This window comes from Neopelma chrysocephalum, unplaced genomic scaffold, assembly GCF_003984885.1.
Source record: "Neopelma chrysocephalum unplaced genomic scaffold, ASM398488v2 Primary Assembly neopelma1_209, whole genome shotgun sequence".
NCBI classification, from domain to species: Eukaryota; Metazoa; Chordata; class Aves; order Passeriformes; family Pipridae; genus Neopelma; species Neopelma chrysocephalum.
Window position 1 is genome coordinate 840,188 of NW_020897871.1, and position 16,743 is coordinate 856,930.

Genomic DNA, 16,743 nt, shown 5'->3' on the forward strand with positions numbered 1-16,743 from the left:
GGGAATGGGCAGGGCAGGGAATGGGCAGGGCAGGGAATGGGCAGGGCTGGCCCCTCCGGAGCGGAGCCGCCATGCCCGGGTGTCCCTGCAGCCCTGCCCCCCACCCGCACACCGGGATGTTCCCAAGGGACGAGCCCTGATCCAACACTCTGCTCCTGTTGCAGGGGGTACGACGGGAGCTCCGACCTGCACGTGGGGATCACTGACTCTCGGGGTAAGGACACCGTGTGCCCAGAGCCGCCCCCTCACCCCCTGTGCTCCTGGGGCCGGCCCAGCTCGGGGCATCCCGGGCCTGGCACAGCTTTGCTGAGAAGCCCTGGGGGGGCTGCAGGGACCAGAGCCCGGAGCTCTGCTGGGCTCCTCCAGGAGAGGGTCATGGAGACCCTGGAAACATCCCGAGCCCAAGCATCTATCCCACCTTGCAGCAGACACAGCTCCAGTGAAAGTCACATCCCACATTCCACATGGCACTGGATGGAATGGACAGGTGCCTTCCACCCCGACACAGGGAAAGGGAAAGCCAGGCCTACTTTAAAGAAGTTACAATGAATTAAATATGGTTTCTGGTAGTTCTAAAAATACCCCTAATTAAAAAACAAACATTTTAAAAGCCACATTAAAAATCCTACCGGGTTATCCGCAGAGTAAGCCCAGCCTGCAAAATGTCACCTTAGATGTTTAATTAATATAAAGATGGTCTAATTTGGGGGTTAAAAATGAAGTCTGGTTGTGCTTAAGTTGCTCTTGTTACCAAAAGGCATCTGAAACTCAGAGCAGGTTTTTGGTGGGAGCCAGGCCTGCAGTTCCTACTGGGCACTGATAGGAAGCTGTGGTGTAACCAGCCTAAGAAAGAACAGGATTATGGAAAAATCATAGCTTTCATTCCAAAACATAACCCCCAAAAGGCTGTTTGTGCAGTGCCAGCCTGTTGTGTGTTGCAGGGGTGGTGTACAACTATGACCAGGAGGGTGTGCACAGGGCCCACTCGGGGTGGGAGCAGTGCATCTGCATCCCCCTGGTCCAGCCACACATGGTGGAGCTCCTGCAGCAGTGGGATAACCTCCTGGAGGAATTTTCCGAGGGAGAGGCCTGGCTTCCTCACAGGTACGTGGCTTGAAATGTGGGTGTAATGGAGTTTTTAGTCTGGGATGATAAATGGGGCTGGACCTCGAGGGGCTTGTGGGTCATCCAGAGCCTTGTGCTCCTTCAGAACACACATTTCCAAGGCTGGACAACCCTGTCAGCCTGTCCTGAACCTCCCTGGCCTGGCTAAACACAGCATTCTTCAGTTTTAAGTACAAACTTATGTGCTGGAATGTGAAAGCTCGAAAACGAGGTTATTTCAGGGAATTTTGCATGAACCCCCCAGTTTAATGAAGCATCTGCTCAGTACAAAGGGCCAGGTGCCATTCTGGGATTATTTTTCAAGGTTTCTGCAGTTTTAGGTGTATTTGCATTTAAAGGCTGACCACGCTGGGATTCTTGCCCAGGTCTGACACCCAGGTGACATTCTGGTTGTCAGTGGTGAGAAATGGGAAGCAGGCTCATTTCCACCTGCTCCATAACACTGCTCTGGATGGGTAAATACAGAAAGGCGTCCTCACCCTTTGAACTAAGCTGGTGTGTCCCACCAAGAATATGCAGCCCTGAAGTGAATGCCCAGGTCAAACATGCCCTGTCACATCCCCACACTGCAGCTCTCCAGGGAAAGCCCTGGAACTGTCCCTGGGAACAGCCCAAGTAACACACAGCCTGCCTGGGCACTGGGGGTGTGTCACTTCACAGAGCCATAATAGAAAAGAACCCCCCCCCACCAAATCAAAAGCATTTTTTAGCAATTCTGTACATGCTGACTATAAATTTCAGACCTCACTCATCATCTCCCTAGACCAGGAGATGGAAGACTTTGATTTGGAATAGAATTTTTAGATGTTTACAGGACTTGTAAAGCCAACAGGATTTGTGTTACTTTTACAATTCCCAGTGCCTTAACAGGAATACTAAAATTGGCTTGGTGTCAAAAAACCTCACTGGCAGAAGGCAGACAGATGTTTTCATCTCTTCTACGAGCTTTTCTTCATTTTTCTACCATCTCCTGACACAGTGACCTACTTTTTCCACAACTAGACCAGTAACCACTGAACTGCTGAAAACTCTTTTAATTAACTCCCCTGGTTTTCAATGGACAGGAACTGCACTAAACTAATCCTGTAACTCCTCTGGGTTCAGGCTGAGCCTAGTTCTGATTTTCTTGATTGCTTGTCATTTCCTGGAGGACAGTGGCAAAGAACTGCAGCCACAGCCAGGACCAACAGCACCCGCAGTGACTGAGAGGAGCTGGCTCTCCTGTCTGGAGCCAAAGACACTCTTCCCAAAAAGGAGGAGCTGAGCTTTCTTACTGAACAGGAGCTCACAGGTCACTTCAGGTGCCCTTAAACCAGGAGAGCTTTGAAGAGAAGAGTGAGCTCTGCTGAGCTGGGCTCAGGGTCACTTTTCATAGCCACAGTCCTCAGATCTTGCAGAAACCCCCAGGGCTGACAGGGAATCCTCCCAGAGACTCCCTGTGACAGCACAGACCATGGAGCCACTGAGAGCACGAGGCAAGGAATGGGTCACAGGGCTGGGGAGAACCAGGGACAGGGGGCCAGGCACTTAGGGAGCAGCCTGAGGGTGAGGCGGGTGGCAAACAGGAGTCTGAGCAAATGCAGTTACACAGGGACAGGGGGAAATGCAGCACAGTGTGGTGAGAGAGTGGAGTAAATGCAATAATTGAAGCTGTTAGTGGCCAACATGAAACATTTGGGAGAACCCAAGGAACATTCTGACAGTGACCAGATAAGTGCTGTAATGTCCTAGGACAGGGTAGCAGGGCTTAAAAAAAGAGGAAAAGAAAGGCAAAAGCATTTTAAATGGCTGTCACTCCTGTTCCATTAGCATTTCTATCCTTGCACAGTTGGCACAGATCACTGCCAGTGGGGTTTGACTGGCACTGTCCAGCAGCTGTATCAGCACATCAGCGATGGAAGGCACTGGGTTTGAAGGGAGCTTCCACGTTACCACCACACGTGGGGCCTCACAATTAACACTGGGGCTGCAGGAAGGAGTTGGGAACAATACAGGGAAGAGCAAAGGTTTAACAAGGGAAGAGCCAAGTCAGTCTGGAAAATAGGAATGCATTACTGCCATGTCCTGCTGCCTCTTAGTTTTTATGCTCAGAGTTCCTGGGCTGGAAAGTACAGCTGGTGATGAATGGAATATATTTAACCATCAGCATGAAGGGAAGGTGGGAATGGCTCCTGGGGAGTTCTTGGCTCAGTGGTAACTCTTCCTAAGGAGGTGTTTTCCCCAGGTATGACGAGCAGGAGCACAACTGCTACACATTTGCCCTGGCCTTCATCAACCACGTCCTGAGCAGGCAGGGGAAACAGCCCCTGAGCAAGGGGGAGTTCACGGAGAGGTTCGTGATCCCCCAGAGCAGAAGAGCCTCCAGGTACCTCACCCTGCACCAGGAGCTGGCACACAGGGACTGCTACATCGTGCCCCTGCCTGAGGGGGGACAGGGCAGCAATGCTGAGCACGATGAGCTGCTGTACTGAATCAGCTGCAGCAGGAAACCGGGAAAAGCCTTAAGGCTCCAGATCTCAGGGGTTAAGGTGCAGGATCTAAGTAGTTAAAAACACAGTTAATTTTAACCTGAAGGATACTGACCTTGTTCGTTTGAGTGAAATGGTGTATCTATGATGTACACACTACAGAGAATTTCTGTGGCAACTATTCATATGCAAAAATGTTTTCTTATTTACATTCACTGTGTGCTCTGCAAGGACACTTCCTACCAGAAATCAAGACTGCTGTGTAATTAAGGGTTTTAGCAAATGAACTGTGGTATCTTCAGCCGTGGCAAACCAAAATGGTTTTTTCCTGTCACATTTGATTATTGACGAATGAAAAAAGGGAATATATGCTTCTGTGCTGCTGAAATCCAAATGCAGATTCACTACCTGCAAAAGTTATTTTCCTCTGATTACTAATAAATATAACAACAAAGAAATCCAGCCTTTTTGCCAGATATATTTAGTTTTCAATTTACATTTTGCACATTTATTCTTCAAATCAAGACAGATGCTTAGTATTAAGAGATATTTTAGTGTCTTATCTGTTAGTAGTTGTAATAAGCAACAGACTCCTCAGAATTTATCTTGGAGTTAAAACTACAGAATTAAATAAAAAAAATTTTGAGTTAAAATGACAAAGTTCCTCCAACAGCACTTTTACCTTTTGTGCATTACACAGAATGTATGCTGAGCTCAAAACTGGGCAGTCCAGAACTTTGTGGAATTTCACTTTACTTACATTCTAGTTTAAGAAAATAATTTCAGCTTTTTTCCCTTCTAATTTTTTCTGAAGTCCTGTTTTCTCAGAGATGGAGAAGCATTCATGAATGTTTGGGGGTTTGTTTACCCCATGAACCCTGTCCCCCCGTGCTCTCCAGCTGCATACACCACATACCCCACACTTCACACGCCTCCCCCTCCGTGTTCTTCCACTTCTTGCCAAACTCTAAGTTACAGCTCCTTTAAAACACCCACAGCACAAGTAGGGACAACCAGCTCGAAGTGCACTGTCCTGCTGCTGCTGGAGACCTGTCCACCCCCTCCCAGTGCACAGCACAATCCCTCAGCCAGGATTTGGCTCACAAACAAATCCTGGTGTGCTGTTTCTGAGGCAGAATCCTCACTGCATTTAAGTACTGGATGTTAGGTGCTAAATTACAAATACAGTGGCAAATGATACAACTACGTTATTTGATCCACCAGCACTGAAACATGAAGTACAGTCCTCTGCAGCTTGAAATAAAACACCTTGACCCCCACACCTAACACCTCCACACCTGTTCAGCTTGAAAAAACTTCTATGCAATTCACATTTCATTTTACATCCTTCCAGTACGAGTCATATTAAATGAGAGCAAAGACAGGAAGATTTTCCCCTTTTGAGTTGTATGGAGTTTCCAGCACTTGTGACATGGCTCTACAATCTGGACTGCCCAAATAAACATGATTGTGGGGTTGTGTTTGGTGGGAACAGGTCGAGGTGACACAATTTCTACCAGACAAGGAAAAGGTCCTGTGTCCAGAAGGCAAAGCCCCTTTTCCAGGGAGTGAAACCAGCTCAAAGAGAGTCACTGTCACCAGCTCTGATGCGTCCTCACTGTTGTAGCAAATGTGTTCTCACAAAAGCTGAACAGCACGGGGAGGCAGGGAAGCCCAGATGGAATTCAAATGCCTGAATGAAGCAGCAAGACTTAAAAGGCAGCACAGTTGATACTGAAACCTCCTGGCTCTGCTTGAAAGCAGCTCAGCACCTGTGGGGCTGGTTGGCTGGTTTGTTTTCCTAATGTGCCTTAGCACTAGTGAACATCAGCATTAGGAACCTGCCTTCCAGATGATTCAGTCTTGCAAAAAGTTAGAAAATAGCAGGCACTAGTGTAGCAAAGCTCAGCACTGTCCTATTCCTCACTCCATCCAAACTGCAGTTTATCCTCATCTGCTTTATGACATGATAGGCCAGGACAGAGAGAGCTACCAGTGCAATAGGAACAAAAATAAATGTATAAACTGTTGTAGGTTCTGGATAAAAGGGAAAAAAGCAGTAATGAATGTGAGACTCACACTTGGCAAGCTAGAGACACTGAGTTCCTCTCACTGGCTCAGCAAAGCTGTGTTATTTTCTGCACAGTAAATCATCCTCAAGAGAAGAAAGGGCCTAAGCTGGGCTGGGCATCTCGCTGGCACGGGGCAGGATGAGGCCCTTACTTGAAAGGGAAGAAAGGCATCTTACCCAGATGGAGAAAGGTGCCCAACACCTCACTTTGCTGTTAGGTGCTTAACCCATAGAATTCACTAAAATCCCTGCACATTCTGGGAAGAGTTCCTCAATTCTGAGCTGTGATTGTGAAAATAAGGCACTAAATCCCAGGGTCCAGGCACCCAATCACAACGTTACAATAATCAATATTGCAACAACCAAATCTTTCCCCAAATCCAAACTCGTGCCATTTCCTCAAGGCTATGAAGTCAGGTTTTGGTTGAGGAAAGTTACCACTGATTCTCTAAAAGGTTATTTGATTCACTGTAATTACTGCTGGTTTTTAACCATTAAATTTGAGGACTGTCAAGTTTAAACCCTCATTTCTGAAGAAATGTAGGACCCTGTGCCGAGCCTTACAATTCCCAACTCTGAACAGGTATTCCCAGAAAACAGTCCAATCCCTCATTGCTCAGGCATTTGGGAGACATTCAGGAGTCAGACCATTCAGCTCTAACTCCTTCACCTGCCAGAGAAGTAAAAATTATTTAATATTAACATTTAATATAGCAACAAATATTAATATTTAAAAAGTTAAATATTACTAATTACTGCAGTATAGCCACCACTCGTTTTATACTTTCATGTTTTATTTTTATTTTCTGTTTTGAACTGGAACACAGCTTTAATTTTTCCTCCCCTTCATATGCATCACTATAGCTCAGTTATGTTTTCCAATACAGCACTGTCCCCAGTAACACAATACACCTCACTTTAAATAGCATTTACACAAACCAACTGTATGTGTGGACAGGAGCTGTTCTGAGGCAATGGGTCATCATGAGATCAGGTAAAAAACAACAAGAAGTGGTTTTAAAAAAGTGACTTTTTCCTATGCAGTCAGTTAAGCTTCATCTTGCTCACTGCGCTCACGGGAAGAAACCCAACGACTGACAATCAGTTCCTGAAATAAAACCGGAATTATTATGGAAAAAAACCCAAAGCTACAGATAATCAGTGAGGGATGGGAATTAGGTCTCTAAAATTGATGTATATTATGTGACCACTGAGAAATTTTAGTAGATGACTGTGTTTCTTCCTGACATGAGCTGGTCTCACACATATTTTTGAACAGATATGAACCTTGCAGTCTCCACAGGCACCCCCGTTTCCCCATGCAAACGCTTACATTGACAGTAACAGCAACATTAAACTTTAGATCAGAAGATGTGAAGTTTTTAGAGAGCCTGCAATGCCCATCTCATGCCTTGGGGTATGAAGGAATCTAATTATTTTATTGCAGCTGCGCTTGAAAAATCCAAATCAAGGCAAAGAGGCAGGGACAGTTCTCCCAAGGGGCTGTGGAGCTGCTCCATGGCAAAGCCATCCATGGCACAGAGAGCAGGAACTACTCACCTGGACCTTGATCCTCTTCATACACTCTGGGCTCGACATCTCCTCTGCAGTCATGTCAGAGGGTTTAATCAAATAGCAGAGCATCAGTTCCTGTTGGCAACCAGCAAACACACACAGGAATTCAAAGGGATTATGGAAGCACTGTGCTTGAAGCTCTAGCACAGAGGAAAACAAGCTTCCCTGTTCAAAATCCTGGTAGATGGAGAAGGCTTTAAAAACAGAAGTGGCATCAGGAAACAAGTGTCCCTCAGGTCTTTCTTCTGTTCCTCACACAGCTTTTAACACTCCTTCAAGCACCAGAACTTTAATAAGCTTTACAGAATTCATCTGTAAAGCTTTAATAAGCTTTACAGATACTGACCAAGGAAACTTGTTTCCCCACTGGCAACTCAACGTGTTGTTCAGCAGAAGGATTCTCTTCCCAGCCTCACTCTAACTCCTGCTCCTGGGAGCTCAACTGCCCCGTTATCACGTTAAAGCTGTTTTAAACACTGACCTTGGAAGCATTAGCAGTTGTTCTGTTGAGCCCAGACAGGGACATCCAGCTGAGAGGTCTGCGGAGAGATCCTTGGAAATCATCATCCACCAATTCAGCAAGGACAGAGTAACTGCACAACAGAGCACACAGCACAGTCCACTGAAAGAAATTACCATTTTAGCAGGAAGATTTAAGAACTAGAGGCTAAAAACTGGTGTTAAACAATATGCCAGCACGGAGGCAGCAAATTGTGAAACTCCAGTCTCTTTCTACAAGGAAAAGAGAAGAAACAATGAAGCTGGAAATATGCCCAATGGCACCTGCTGTCCCCACCCTGATGTTTGGAGCATTCTCTTAAGAATGCCAAGCTGACATTTTTAACCAATTTACTTTACCTCACTTGCTAAAGACAATTATCATCCCTTTAAAATTTCTTCTCCCAAATTACATAAGTTACCCATACCATACATTTTCCAAAGTCAGTTTTACTTATTTACTTATAAATCAAGTTACTTTCCTGAGTGCATTCATCATACATATGCTCACTGCAACTTCTAATTTTTAATGTCTGTTACTTAAATTCAATTAAATTGTGTCATTTAGTACCTCTGCTAAAAGGATTTTCACATTCCCAGTATGAATGCATCCAGCAATATATTTTGAGTGATGAATATGTACTTAAGCAGTGAGAATGTGTGAAAGAAATCTAATTTGAAACAAAGAAATTTGACAGAAACAAGAATGTCAAACCTGGCGTGATAGAAGGGGGGGCCTTTTCGATACAGCACTGAAATGGAAGAGAAGCACCTTAGTCTGATAATCACAGAATTCCCATCAGAGTTTAATACCAGGGTCAAGCAATATTGTCAAATGATTTCTAAGTTTTAATTACACAAGACAAAACTTCAATGCTTTTGAATCCTGCTCAGAATTAAGTTGTTCCAGCAAGAGTAGAGAGAGGGAAGAGACAAAGAAATGGTGGAGCAGGTAAAAGATAAATCCGAAGAGCCAAAGGACAGTTTGCTGTTGCTGTGGGAAAAAGTTTGGGATGGAATTTTTCTGCAACAGACTCATGTTTTTGACATTGTATTTACAACAGAAGCTGAGCCATTGGAGTACAAGTAAAATAACAGCAAGCCATCACATTTCTGTTCCAAACAAGCATTTTCCACAAGTTTTAGGAGAGGCACAGGTTCTTACATACTGCCCACCAGACCCTCTAAAAGGTCCCTCTTCATACAAGGGTACACAAGACTCCTCCCAGCTGGACTGATGTCACTGAGTTAAAGGGTTCCATTCCCTGTCTTCCCTTTGCCAGGGGGTTGTAAGATTGTAAGAGGGGACTTTCTTTAACTAGCAGAGCTTTTCTTACACAGCTTTCCCTGTCAGGAGGGGATGAGCAGCACTTCATTCATGACAATCATGACTGAAAATTATCCATTATCACCAACTGTAGTAACACCAACTCTAAGAAGGTGCTGCACAGGAAGCTCAGGACTAAGGCAGAACTCCTCCAAACCTTGAACTACTCCACTTCCTTGGCCTGGCACGAATCCAAAGGCAGTGAGTGACTAAACAACAAATTCAGGCCAACACATGAATGAAAGGTGAACCAACTGGTATCATTTTCCCTGTCCATGAGGTGATCAACAGCAAAACCCCATCCACAACCCAGGGTATAAGAACAGCCAAAGCCACTCACTGATCTCAAGGATGAGCTCAGCACAACCCCCAGAATGTACAACTACATCAGCAGCATTAAAACACCTGCTGGTTTGCAGGCAACCATTAAAAAATAGCTCCCTTAATGCACATTCTCCTGTAATGACAGGCTTTACTGTACCGTTTGTGTGCACATGAGCTAAATGTAGTTCTTGAACTACTTAGCAAGGGATTTTGGACAGTACTAATAATTTCTGTAAGATTAAATCCCCAACCATTAACAAAGAAACAAATCCCTTCTCCCTCTATCCAAAAAAAGCCCCAAGAAAAACCACCCAGAGAAACACTCTTAGCAGTAAGTTCAGCACAAGTCCAGCTTCTACTAACTGGGATGAATGAGATCCATGGACTTTGTGAATTTGGATCTAGATTCAAACCTGTTATTGTAGGGACTGTCACGTTGACACTGCAGAGGGTGTGTTTAGAAGGGGATGGAGGCACTTGGGAAGGGAATTCCAGTGGAATCCTGTAGGAATTATTAACCTCATGAAGGCAAACAACAGGCCTCTCAAGCTGCCTCTTCAGCTACTGACTCTGGGATGGGATTTTCCACTCACATCCCAACTTTACTGCCAACCCACAGTCCAGCCAAAAACGTCTGTTGCCAAGGGCAAGTAGCAGAGGCTGCTGCAGTGCCTGAATTGCCCCGTGGCACTGCAGCCCTGCCCTGCCTGAGGAGCAGGGAGGTGCAGATGCTCCAGGTGAGGAGGTACTCACAGAGGTCGGTGCCGTACTTGAGCCCCACCTTGGGCACCCAGCCCCTGCTGCGGAAATAGTGATAGGCCATGTAGGTGGTCTTGAAATCAGGCTTCACCTCGCTGAACACCTCCCACAGCTGCACGATGGTCAGGGGCTCCTGCAGAGCACACACAGGGCACTGGGACTGCACAGACAGACACACAGCACCGGGACAGCCAGACAGCAACCCCTCAGCACCGACCAGCGCAGGCTGCACAGAGCGGGCACTGCCAGCAAGGAAACACGGGATCCCTAAATACAAGACTTCCAGAAACCTGCTGCTCTATTTGGTGGGTCTTTCAGCATTTCACAGTCAGTCCCACAATGCCCTTATCTAAAGGAAAGGCTGATGAATCTCAAACTAGAAGCACAGGTTTCAATTATTTTGCCATGACATTAACAATAGCTTGTCATACTTGGAGATTAATGCTTAGAGCTCCAAAGAATGTTGCCATCTCAGGTAAGACTATTCACTGTATTATTTCTCTCTTATTTGCCCTTCCCATGTTTCCTGCCTAAACTATAACAAAAAACCTTTCTCTACAAAAGGACTCTGCTTAATTATATTTGTCTGGCTAAACTTAAAACTTTCAGACCAGTATTTCATAAACAGAAATACCATTACTTACAAGAAAAACTTCCCAATTACTCTGTTTGGTATTTCCTCCTCCAGAATTAACAGCATAAATTACTGCCATATTAACTAAAAATTTCAGACCAGACTGTATCCAGACTAATGGTATCCCCAGTAACCCAAAATTAATCCGATCTCTTACCTCACCATAATAAATACTTAAACATCCCAGAGCATACACCAAGAAAAAAGCCTGAAAAAATAAACAGAGTAAGTTTAACTAATATTTCGTTTCTTCCTGTGGCTTATGTTCCATGCAAGAACAAAGGCTCAAATTAATTTTATACAAGAGTCCTCATGTCACGAGACTTGTGTTCATGACCTTTACATTTCAACAGACACAGAAAAATCTACAAACTACAAACCATCTCTGCCTGTGCTGTACGTTCCTGGGGGCCTGGTGTTAAAATTAATATATTTAGAGGCAGCACAACTGAAACAGGATTTATATAAATGTTATATTCCTGGTATTTCTATACTTAAATCACTGGTCTCTCTGCCAGTGGGACTATTCATCTAAAGCAAATGGGATTGGACTCTAAATATTTTTAACCATATCATGTAATTCTTGCAGGTTATTAAAAAGAAGTTTAATGACTAAGACAATCCAAATCCTTCGGAGACACAGGAGAGCCATGTACTTTAGAAACAGGTATTAAATTATGTTGTAACATAGATTAATGCCTACTTTTTCAGATTAAAAGCAAACCAACTTGTACTTGGAACATACCTCTTCCAAGCTGAGCTGTAAATATTCAAAAATCCTAAATGGATTTTTTCTGCATACCAGTTTCTCCTTCTTGACAAGCTATAAGAAAAAAAATTACTGTATTATTAAAACTTTTAGCTGGAAAAAATACTGAATTCTGAAAACAGCACTGATGCTAGAGATTTTCTAAAAGATTGGGATGCTCTTTTTCCTTACATTTCCTTGTAAATAAGCAGAGTCATCTTCAGGACATGAGCTCTTTTCTTCTTCCTCCTCTTGCACCAACACATATTCTGGAGCATTTTCCTTTGCCTCGCCCCCCTGCCCAGCCCTTTGCTCAGGGCTCTGCTTCCCCTCACAGCCACAGAGCACAGGAGCACCACCCTTCTGGCAGGACCCTTCCTCCAGCCCTCTGGAGTCACCTTGTTCCTGCTCCTTAGAGCCACACACAGGGCCCATCCCTGCATCTCCTTCCAGACAGGCTTTCCTGGAGCCCCCATTCTGATCCTCAGCACTCAGGGCTCCTGCACTGCCAGCACCTGCAGAAGGTTGTCTGGAAAGTTCAGTATTTTCTGTCTTTGGGCCCATTCTGTTATTAACAGTTTGTTCAGCTCCACCCTCCGTCAGCTCCAGAGGTTTGGTGTAATTTTCAAGGATTTGGGTAACTGAGCAGTCATCGAGGCCTTGCTCTTGCAAAACACTCCTGGCCCACTGAACACGTCGTTGGTACCTGGGAAACAGGAGAAATGAGAACTTGGAGGGCATTGCATCCTTTAATTAACATTTTTAAACAGGGACCTTAAAAGCAGAGGATTCAGCACAGTTCACAAGCAAATCTGAACACACTCCAACAACTGCTGCGCAAACACAAGTGTGCCCAGTGCAATGGGGCTCCAGATTGTAGGGGTTTGGAGGTGACACCACTGAGCATCAGGATTCTTCCCCTCCTCTGGTTTTGCCTTTTAAATTTGTGTGGCCCAAACACCACTACTGAGCCCTGCACAAGGGACTGTGTAGTTTCAAGAAGCAAGAACTTCACTGGGCAAAAAGTCCCTTCTCCCATGGGAGCCCTAAACCTGAATCCCCTCCAAAAATGTCCTGGTAGCAGAGCTTGCAGGATTAAAATATGCAACAAGACTTTGCATACAGAGCTCTCACACACTTCATCAATTTTACAGATAACAACTGAGAGCAGTAGCTTCAAAACTCTGTTCTAAGTACCTTTCAAAAAGCAATGACATAGCAAAAACACCAGGGTAAAAATCTTAAGCAGATGCTACCTTTTTTAAACAAAAACCTCAGAGTTATATCCCTGAGAAATAACAATAACCCTATCAGTAGATAGCAGCTGAAAGCTGTAAATATGTCTAGTATTTTTCAATTATGATACAGTTTTTAGTGCCCTTTCTGTTATTTCTCTTGGAAAATAACATTAATATCCAGTTGAAGACATGAATCTTCCCTCTGTGCAGCTGCAGGGACCTCAGGGCAGCTGTCCTTCCTCAAACCTGGACAACTCTAGGACAATATTCTTTACTTTCCTGAACAAAATCCTAAGGCAGCAATTGCAGACCAGGTAATGAAGAACTACAGAGACAATTAAATGCAAATTTTAAGTGTCAACAAAAACACAAGTCCCTGTGAAGCCTCATAATAAAGCTGTACAATTCAGTGCTGTACTCTTTGTTAAAGAAACCAGACTCCTCGTGGTCCTATGATTTAATTACCATAGAGTTCCAGATCTCTACGGGAACAGATCATGATGCCTTCTGTGCACCAATAATCACACTTGCACTGATGCTCAGCCACTGCTGGCACATAAAGCTGTCACAAGACAGACTAATAAGAATGGCAAGTCTTTCTGTGAGCAGTAGTAACTGTACTAGCACTAGCAGTAATGTTGATACTGTTTTTCTTATCTAAAATCGAGGACTGAAGGAGCATAATTTTCAAATTTAAGTAAATTTTTTAAAATTATCATAAGATTGAAACGAACTGAGTAACTCAGCTGCACATGCTTAACAGTTCATCTACTATTTAAGCAAAATAAAAATGTGGTCCAACACTGTTTTGCTGAGTGGACGAACTAGCAATGTTAATTGATAATTTATATAAAAAAAGTAAAATATTAGTGCATTATAAAAAATCAAGAGCTGCCTCAGTCTACGCTACAGTAATTCCTTAAAGAAGTGGAAGTTGTTTTAAAGAGCCTACCCCAGAAACTTGTTTTTCTCCTCCTCAGCTAAGAAACAAGTTTATTATGATTATTATGATTAATCACCCACCCTACTATGCATGTACTCAGTCTTGGCCTCTATTCAGCAATCAATACCTGCAAGATTACATGAAAAACCACACTGAATATCCCCCACTCTATTTCTAGTTCTTCTTATTGTGATTTATAAATGAAATAATGAGAAAAGAAATAGAAGCAAATCATCACTTATACAGTCAACAACCTGAAAACCAGAAAGAAAAAAGGTAAAACACAATAACATGTTTTCTAAAAGCACCAAGAATAAATTAAAGCAAATTAACTTACTTTTGAGATGTAATTATAGGCATGTTTGTGTTAACACCTGTACAAAGAAAAACCATACATTGTTTCATCAATATGAAGATGTTTTTGTGTGGTTTTGGTCACTGGGGTGATCTGCAGCCTGACAATTACCCCCATTCTCAGTCTTCAAAGCCATTTTGGTCCCATTTGTATTCAAGGACACAGCAGAACCAGGAAAGGTACAGAGGTAACAGCCTGGACAAGAGAACAACTAAATACACCTTTTTTTCTCCAGCTCATAAAAAGACAGTGATGAAGGGATATGATAAAACCCAGTGATGCCCATTGAGACTAAACTGTCATGGGAAAGATGAGCAAAGAATGACAATATAAACAACCAAGAGCAGACTGGATGTAACTGGCCACAAGCAGATTAAAAACTTCCCATATCCTTCCCTCATGATTTCATGGACACTAAAACCTACAGATTAAACCCAAGAAAAACCAGAGAGTTATCTGAAGAGAAGTCCAAGGATCCCTTTACTTACAGACTTCCTGAGGAACAACCCCAGGAAGGCAAGGAGAGTGCACTGAGGAGCTATGACACATTTCCTGTCCCTGGGTTTTCCCCAGGCATTCCCCAAGCACCAGAGAGGGGGAGAGAGAGATCCTTGTGAAGAAAAGTGAAGAACTATCAGAGGACATTTACCTTGCCACTTAGCAACCAGCAGAGGGTCTGAAATGCTGAACACTGGCCGACTTCTTGAAAGGATTCCTTTTCCAAAATAGCCCTGCAAAGGAAAGGGAAAATATCCTTATTATCTCTTAACAAACAGATGAATTTATTTCCAAATTACAATATGTGGACTGCCAAGATCAGCTGAAACACAACTAGAGCTTGTTTATCTGCTGGTAACTGGTCAGTATTAAACCCCTGCACTCAGAGATTTAACCAGGTGTGGTGGTTTAACTGGGAGGGTGTCTGGTCTTCTCCTCAATTCTAAATATTTGTCAGGCAACATCTCCAAACAGACATTTCAAAACGAATGCTGGAGACACCACCTGTGTATTGATGCTGTGACAATGCATGATGGAAACCAAAGAGATACTACTGCACAAGAATGGTGCTGAAATGGTACTCAGGCATCAAAGGAGTAATGTAGCTTATTTTACACAAGAATAAATCACTCTGAAGCTAAAATAACTACAGAAGCATTTATAAAATATTAATATTCCAACCTCCTGGCCTTTAGAAACAAGAAAGTGCTTTTGAGAAGTTACATCAAATGTTGAAAAGAGACATTAACAAACATGAAGGCTTTGCAGCTGTTTTTAGGTCACAATGTCGATTCATTCAAAATATGTATTTGCTTGGATAAGAAATACTATTCACATTTGATCCAGAATGTATGTTTTGTACTGATTTCAGGAAAGAAGTGAGATACAGAGAATCACATAAGGCTGAAGGTGCAGGAAAACATAAAGGCAGCAGATTTTAACCAGTACTATGCTTTACTTGCAATTAAAATACTAAAAATAATGTGCAAACAGGGTGCAGCACCTTGTTATAGAGCTGTTCAATATCCTCTGGGTTCCTCACAATCACGTTGTTGTTGATGATTTCAGCCTGGCATATTCTGAAATCCTTCCCACCCACACCCACAGGGAAGGGACCCTCGTAGGACTCAAAAACTCTTCTTTTCCTTCTTGGGGGGTGAAAAACTGCTTCTGCCATTTCCTGATGTTAATATTTCCTCCTAAAAAGTGGAAAGAAAAGATTTAGTGTTTTAGTGTTTTTCCATATTTCAGCAACATTCCCTTGGCAATAACAAATTATCAATGAATCCTCCGCCATAATACAAGTTTAATTCTGAAACTCTTACACCATACAAACACAGGCACTGATCTGCTGGTGTTCTCTAGACCGGGGGGGGGATGGTTCTCAGCCAATAGTTTATAAAGAGAACTTACAAATAAAATATTTATAATTTTTAAAAATTCATAAAATTCATAAAATTCAGTATACATCTGAATATTTATGTATAAATTTGCATTTATGAATTTATATAATTTATATATTAGTAAATTTACATATTAATAAATCTATACATTTGTGCATATATATTCATATATTTATCAATTTGCAGGTTTCTTAAAGGTCATAGAGGAAAGAGTTTACAAAGGAAACTTCAGGACATAAACTGTGAGTTTCTGTTATGCTGTGAGCGGTTCAGGAATAAAGGAGGGGAATGAGCAGAGACCAGAAACCACAGCACCCAAGTGCCTGCATACGGACTGTCCTGAACACTCTGAGCCCAGGGAGCGTTTGCAGCACGCCCTGAGGGACAGGGTGCGACTGGTGGGTGTCCGGGCAGGGCCGAGGTTGTCCTGGATGGTGCCGGCGGGTCCCCCCAGCTCGGACATTCCCCGGCTGAGGGCGGCGCTGCAGAGGGGCCGCGGCCGGGCGGGTTCTCCCCCCTGCCCCGGCCCCTGTGCCGAGGGCCGCGGGCGGAGCTGCGGCTCCCGGAGCGCGGGGACCCCGCGGGGCCGCACCGAGACGGGCGGGACCCCCGGGACCCCCGGGGCAGGGCCCGCACCAGGAACGGAGGTCCCGGGGGTGTTTTTGGGTGTCCCGAGGTGTCTCCGGGGGGCCCGGGGGTTTCCCTCCGCCCCCCCCCCCCCCCCCCCCCCGCTCTCCCCTCACGCACCGGCCCCGCCGCGCCACGGCCCGCGCGCCG

At 44.1% G+C, this 16,743-nt stretch overlaps 2 protein-coding genes across 6 annotated transcripts in view; one reads left to right on the forward strand and one right to left on the reverse strand.

The window, feature by feature from the left end:
- MKRN2OS (MKRN2 opposite strand) overlaps positions 1–4,053 on the forward strand; it is a 4,716-nt gene extending 663 nt beyond the window's left edge. Inside the window, exons 2-4 of the mRNA XM_027703171.1 lie at positions 165–214; positions 942–1,104; positions 3,350–4,053. Of these exons, the coding sequence (XP_027558972.1) occupies positions 165–214; positions 942–1,104; positions 3,350–3,596 (460 nt within the window). The 3' untranslated portion in view covers positions 3,597–4,053. The remainder of the gene's footprint in view (positions 1–164; positions 215–941; positions 1,105–3,349) is intronic.
- Positions 4,054–6,440: 2,387 nt separating this feature from the next.
- Positions 6,441–16,743, reverse strand: TSEN2 (tRNA splicing endonuclease subunit 2). 5 transcript variants are annotated; one of them, XR_003537290.1, is made up of 12 exons: positions 16,714–16,743; positions 15,567–15,762; positions 14,715–14,796; positions 14,048–14,084; positions 11,722–12,235; positions 11,527–11,604; positions 10,939–10,989; positions 10,142–10,280; positions 8,453–8,489; positions 7,721–7,861; positions 7,225–7,314; positions 6,441–6,772 (listed from the first exon to the last, which is right to left on the reverse strand). XR_003537290.1 is itself a non-coding variant. In XM_027703170.1 (12 exons), exons 2-12 carry the CDS (start codon positions 15,738–15,740, stop codon positions 6,713–6,715), a joined length of 1,317 nt encoding a protein of 438 aa, XP_027558971.1. In that variant the 5' UTR covers positions 15,741–15,762; positions 16,714–16,743; the 3' UTR covers positions 6,441–6,712. The 5 variants fall into 5 exon arrangements, 3 of the variants coding, with proteins under 3 accessions (XP_027558971.1, XP_027558969.1, XP_027558970.1); XM_027703170.1 differs by having other exon boundaries at positions 7,721–7,832; positions 11,584–11,604; XM_027703168.1 differs by having other exon boundaries at positions 7,721–7,832.

Coding starts and splice junctions, on each gene's coding strand:
- TSEN2 (XM_027703168.1), bottom strand. CDS start 15,740: ATGGCAGAAGCAGTTTTTCACCCCCCAAGAAGGAAAAGAAGAGTTTTT. Junction 7,833..8,452: donor CCCCCCTTCTATCACGCCAG/GTTTGACATTCT, acceptor TCTGTTGTGCAG/TTACTCTGTCCTTGCTGAAT. Junction 6,773..7,224: donor TGAAGAGGATCAAGGTCCAG/GTGAGTAGTTCC, acceptor GTTTTATTTCAG/GAACTGATTGTCAGTCGTTG.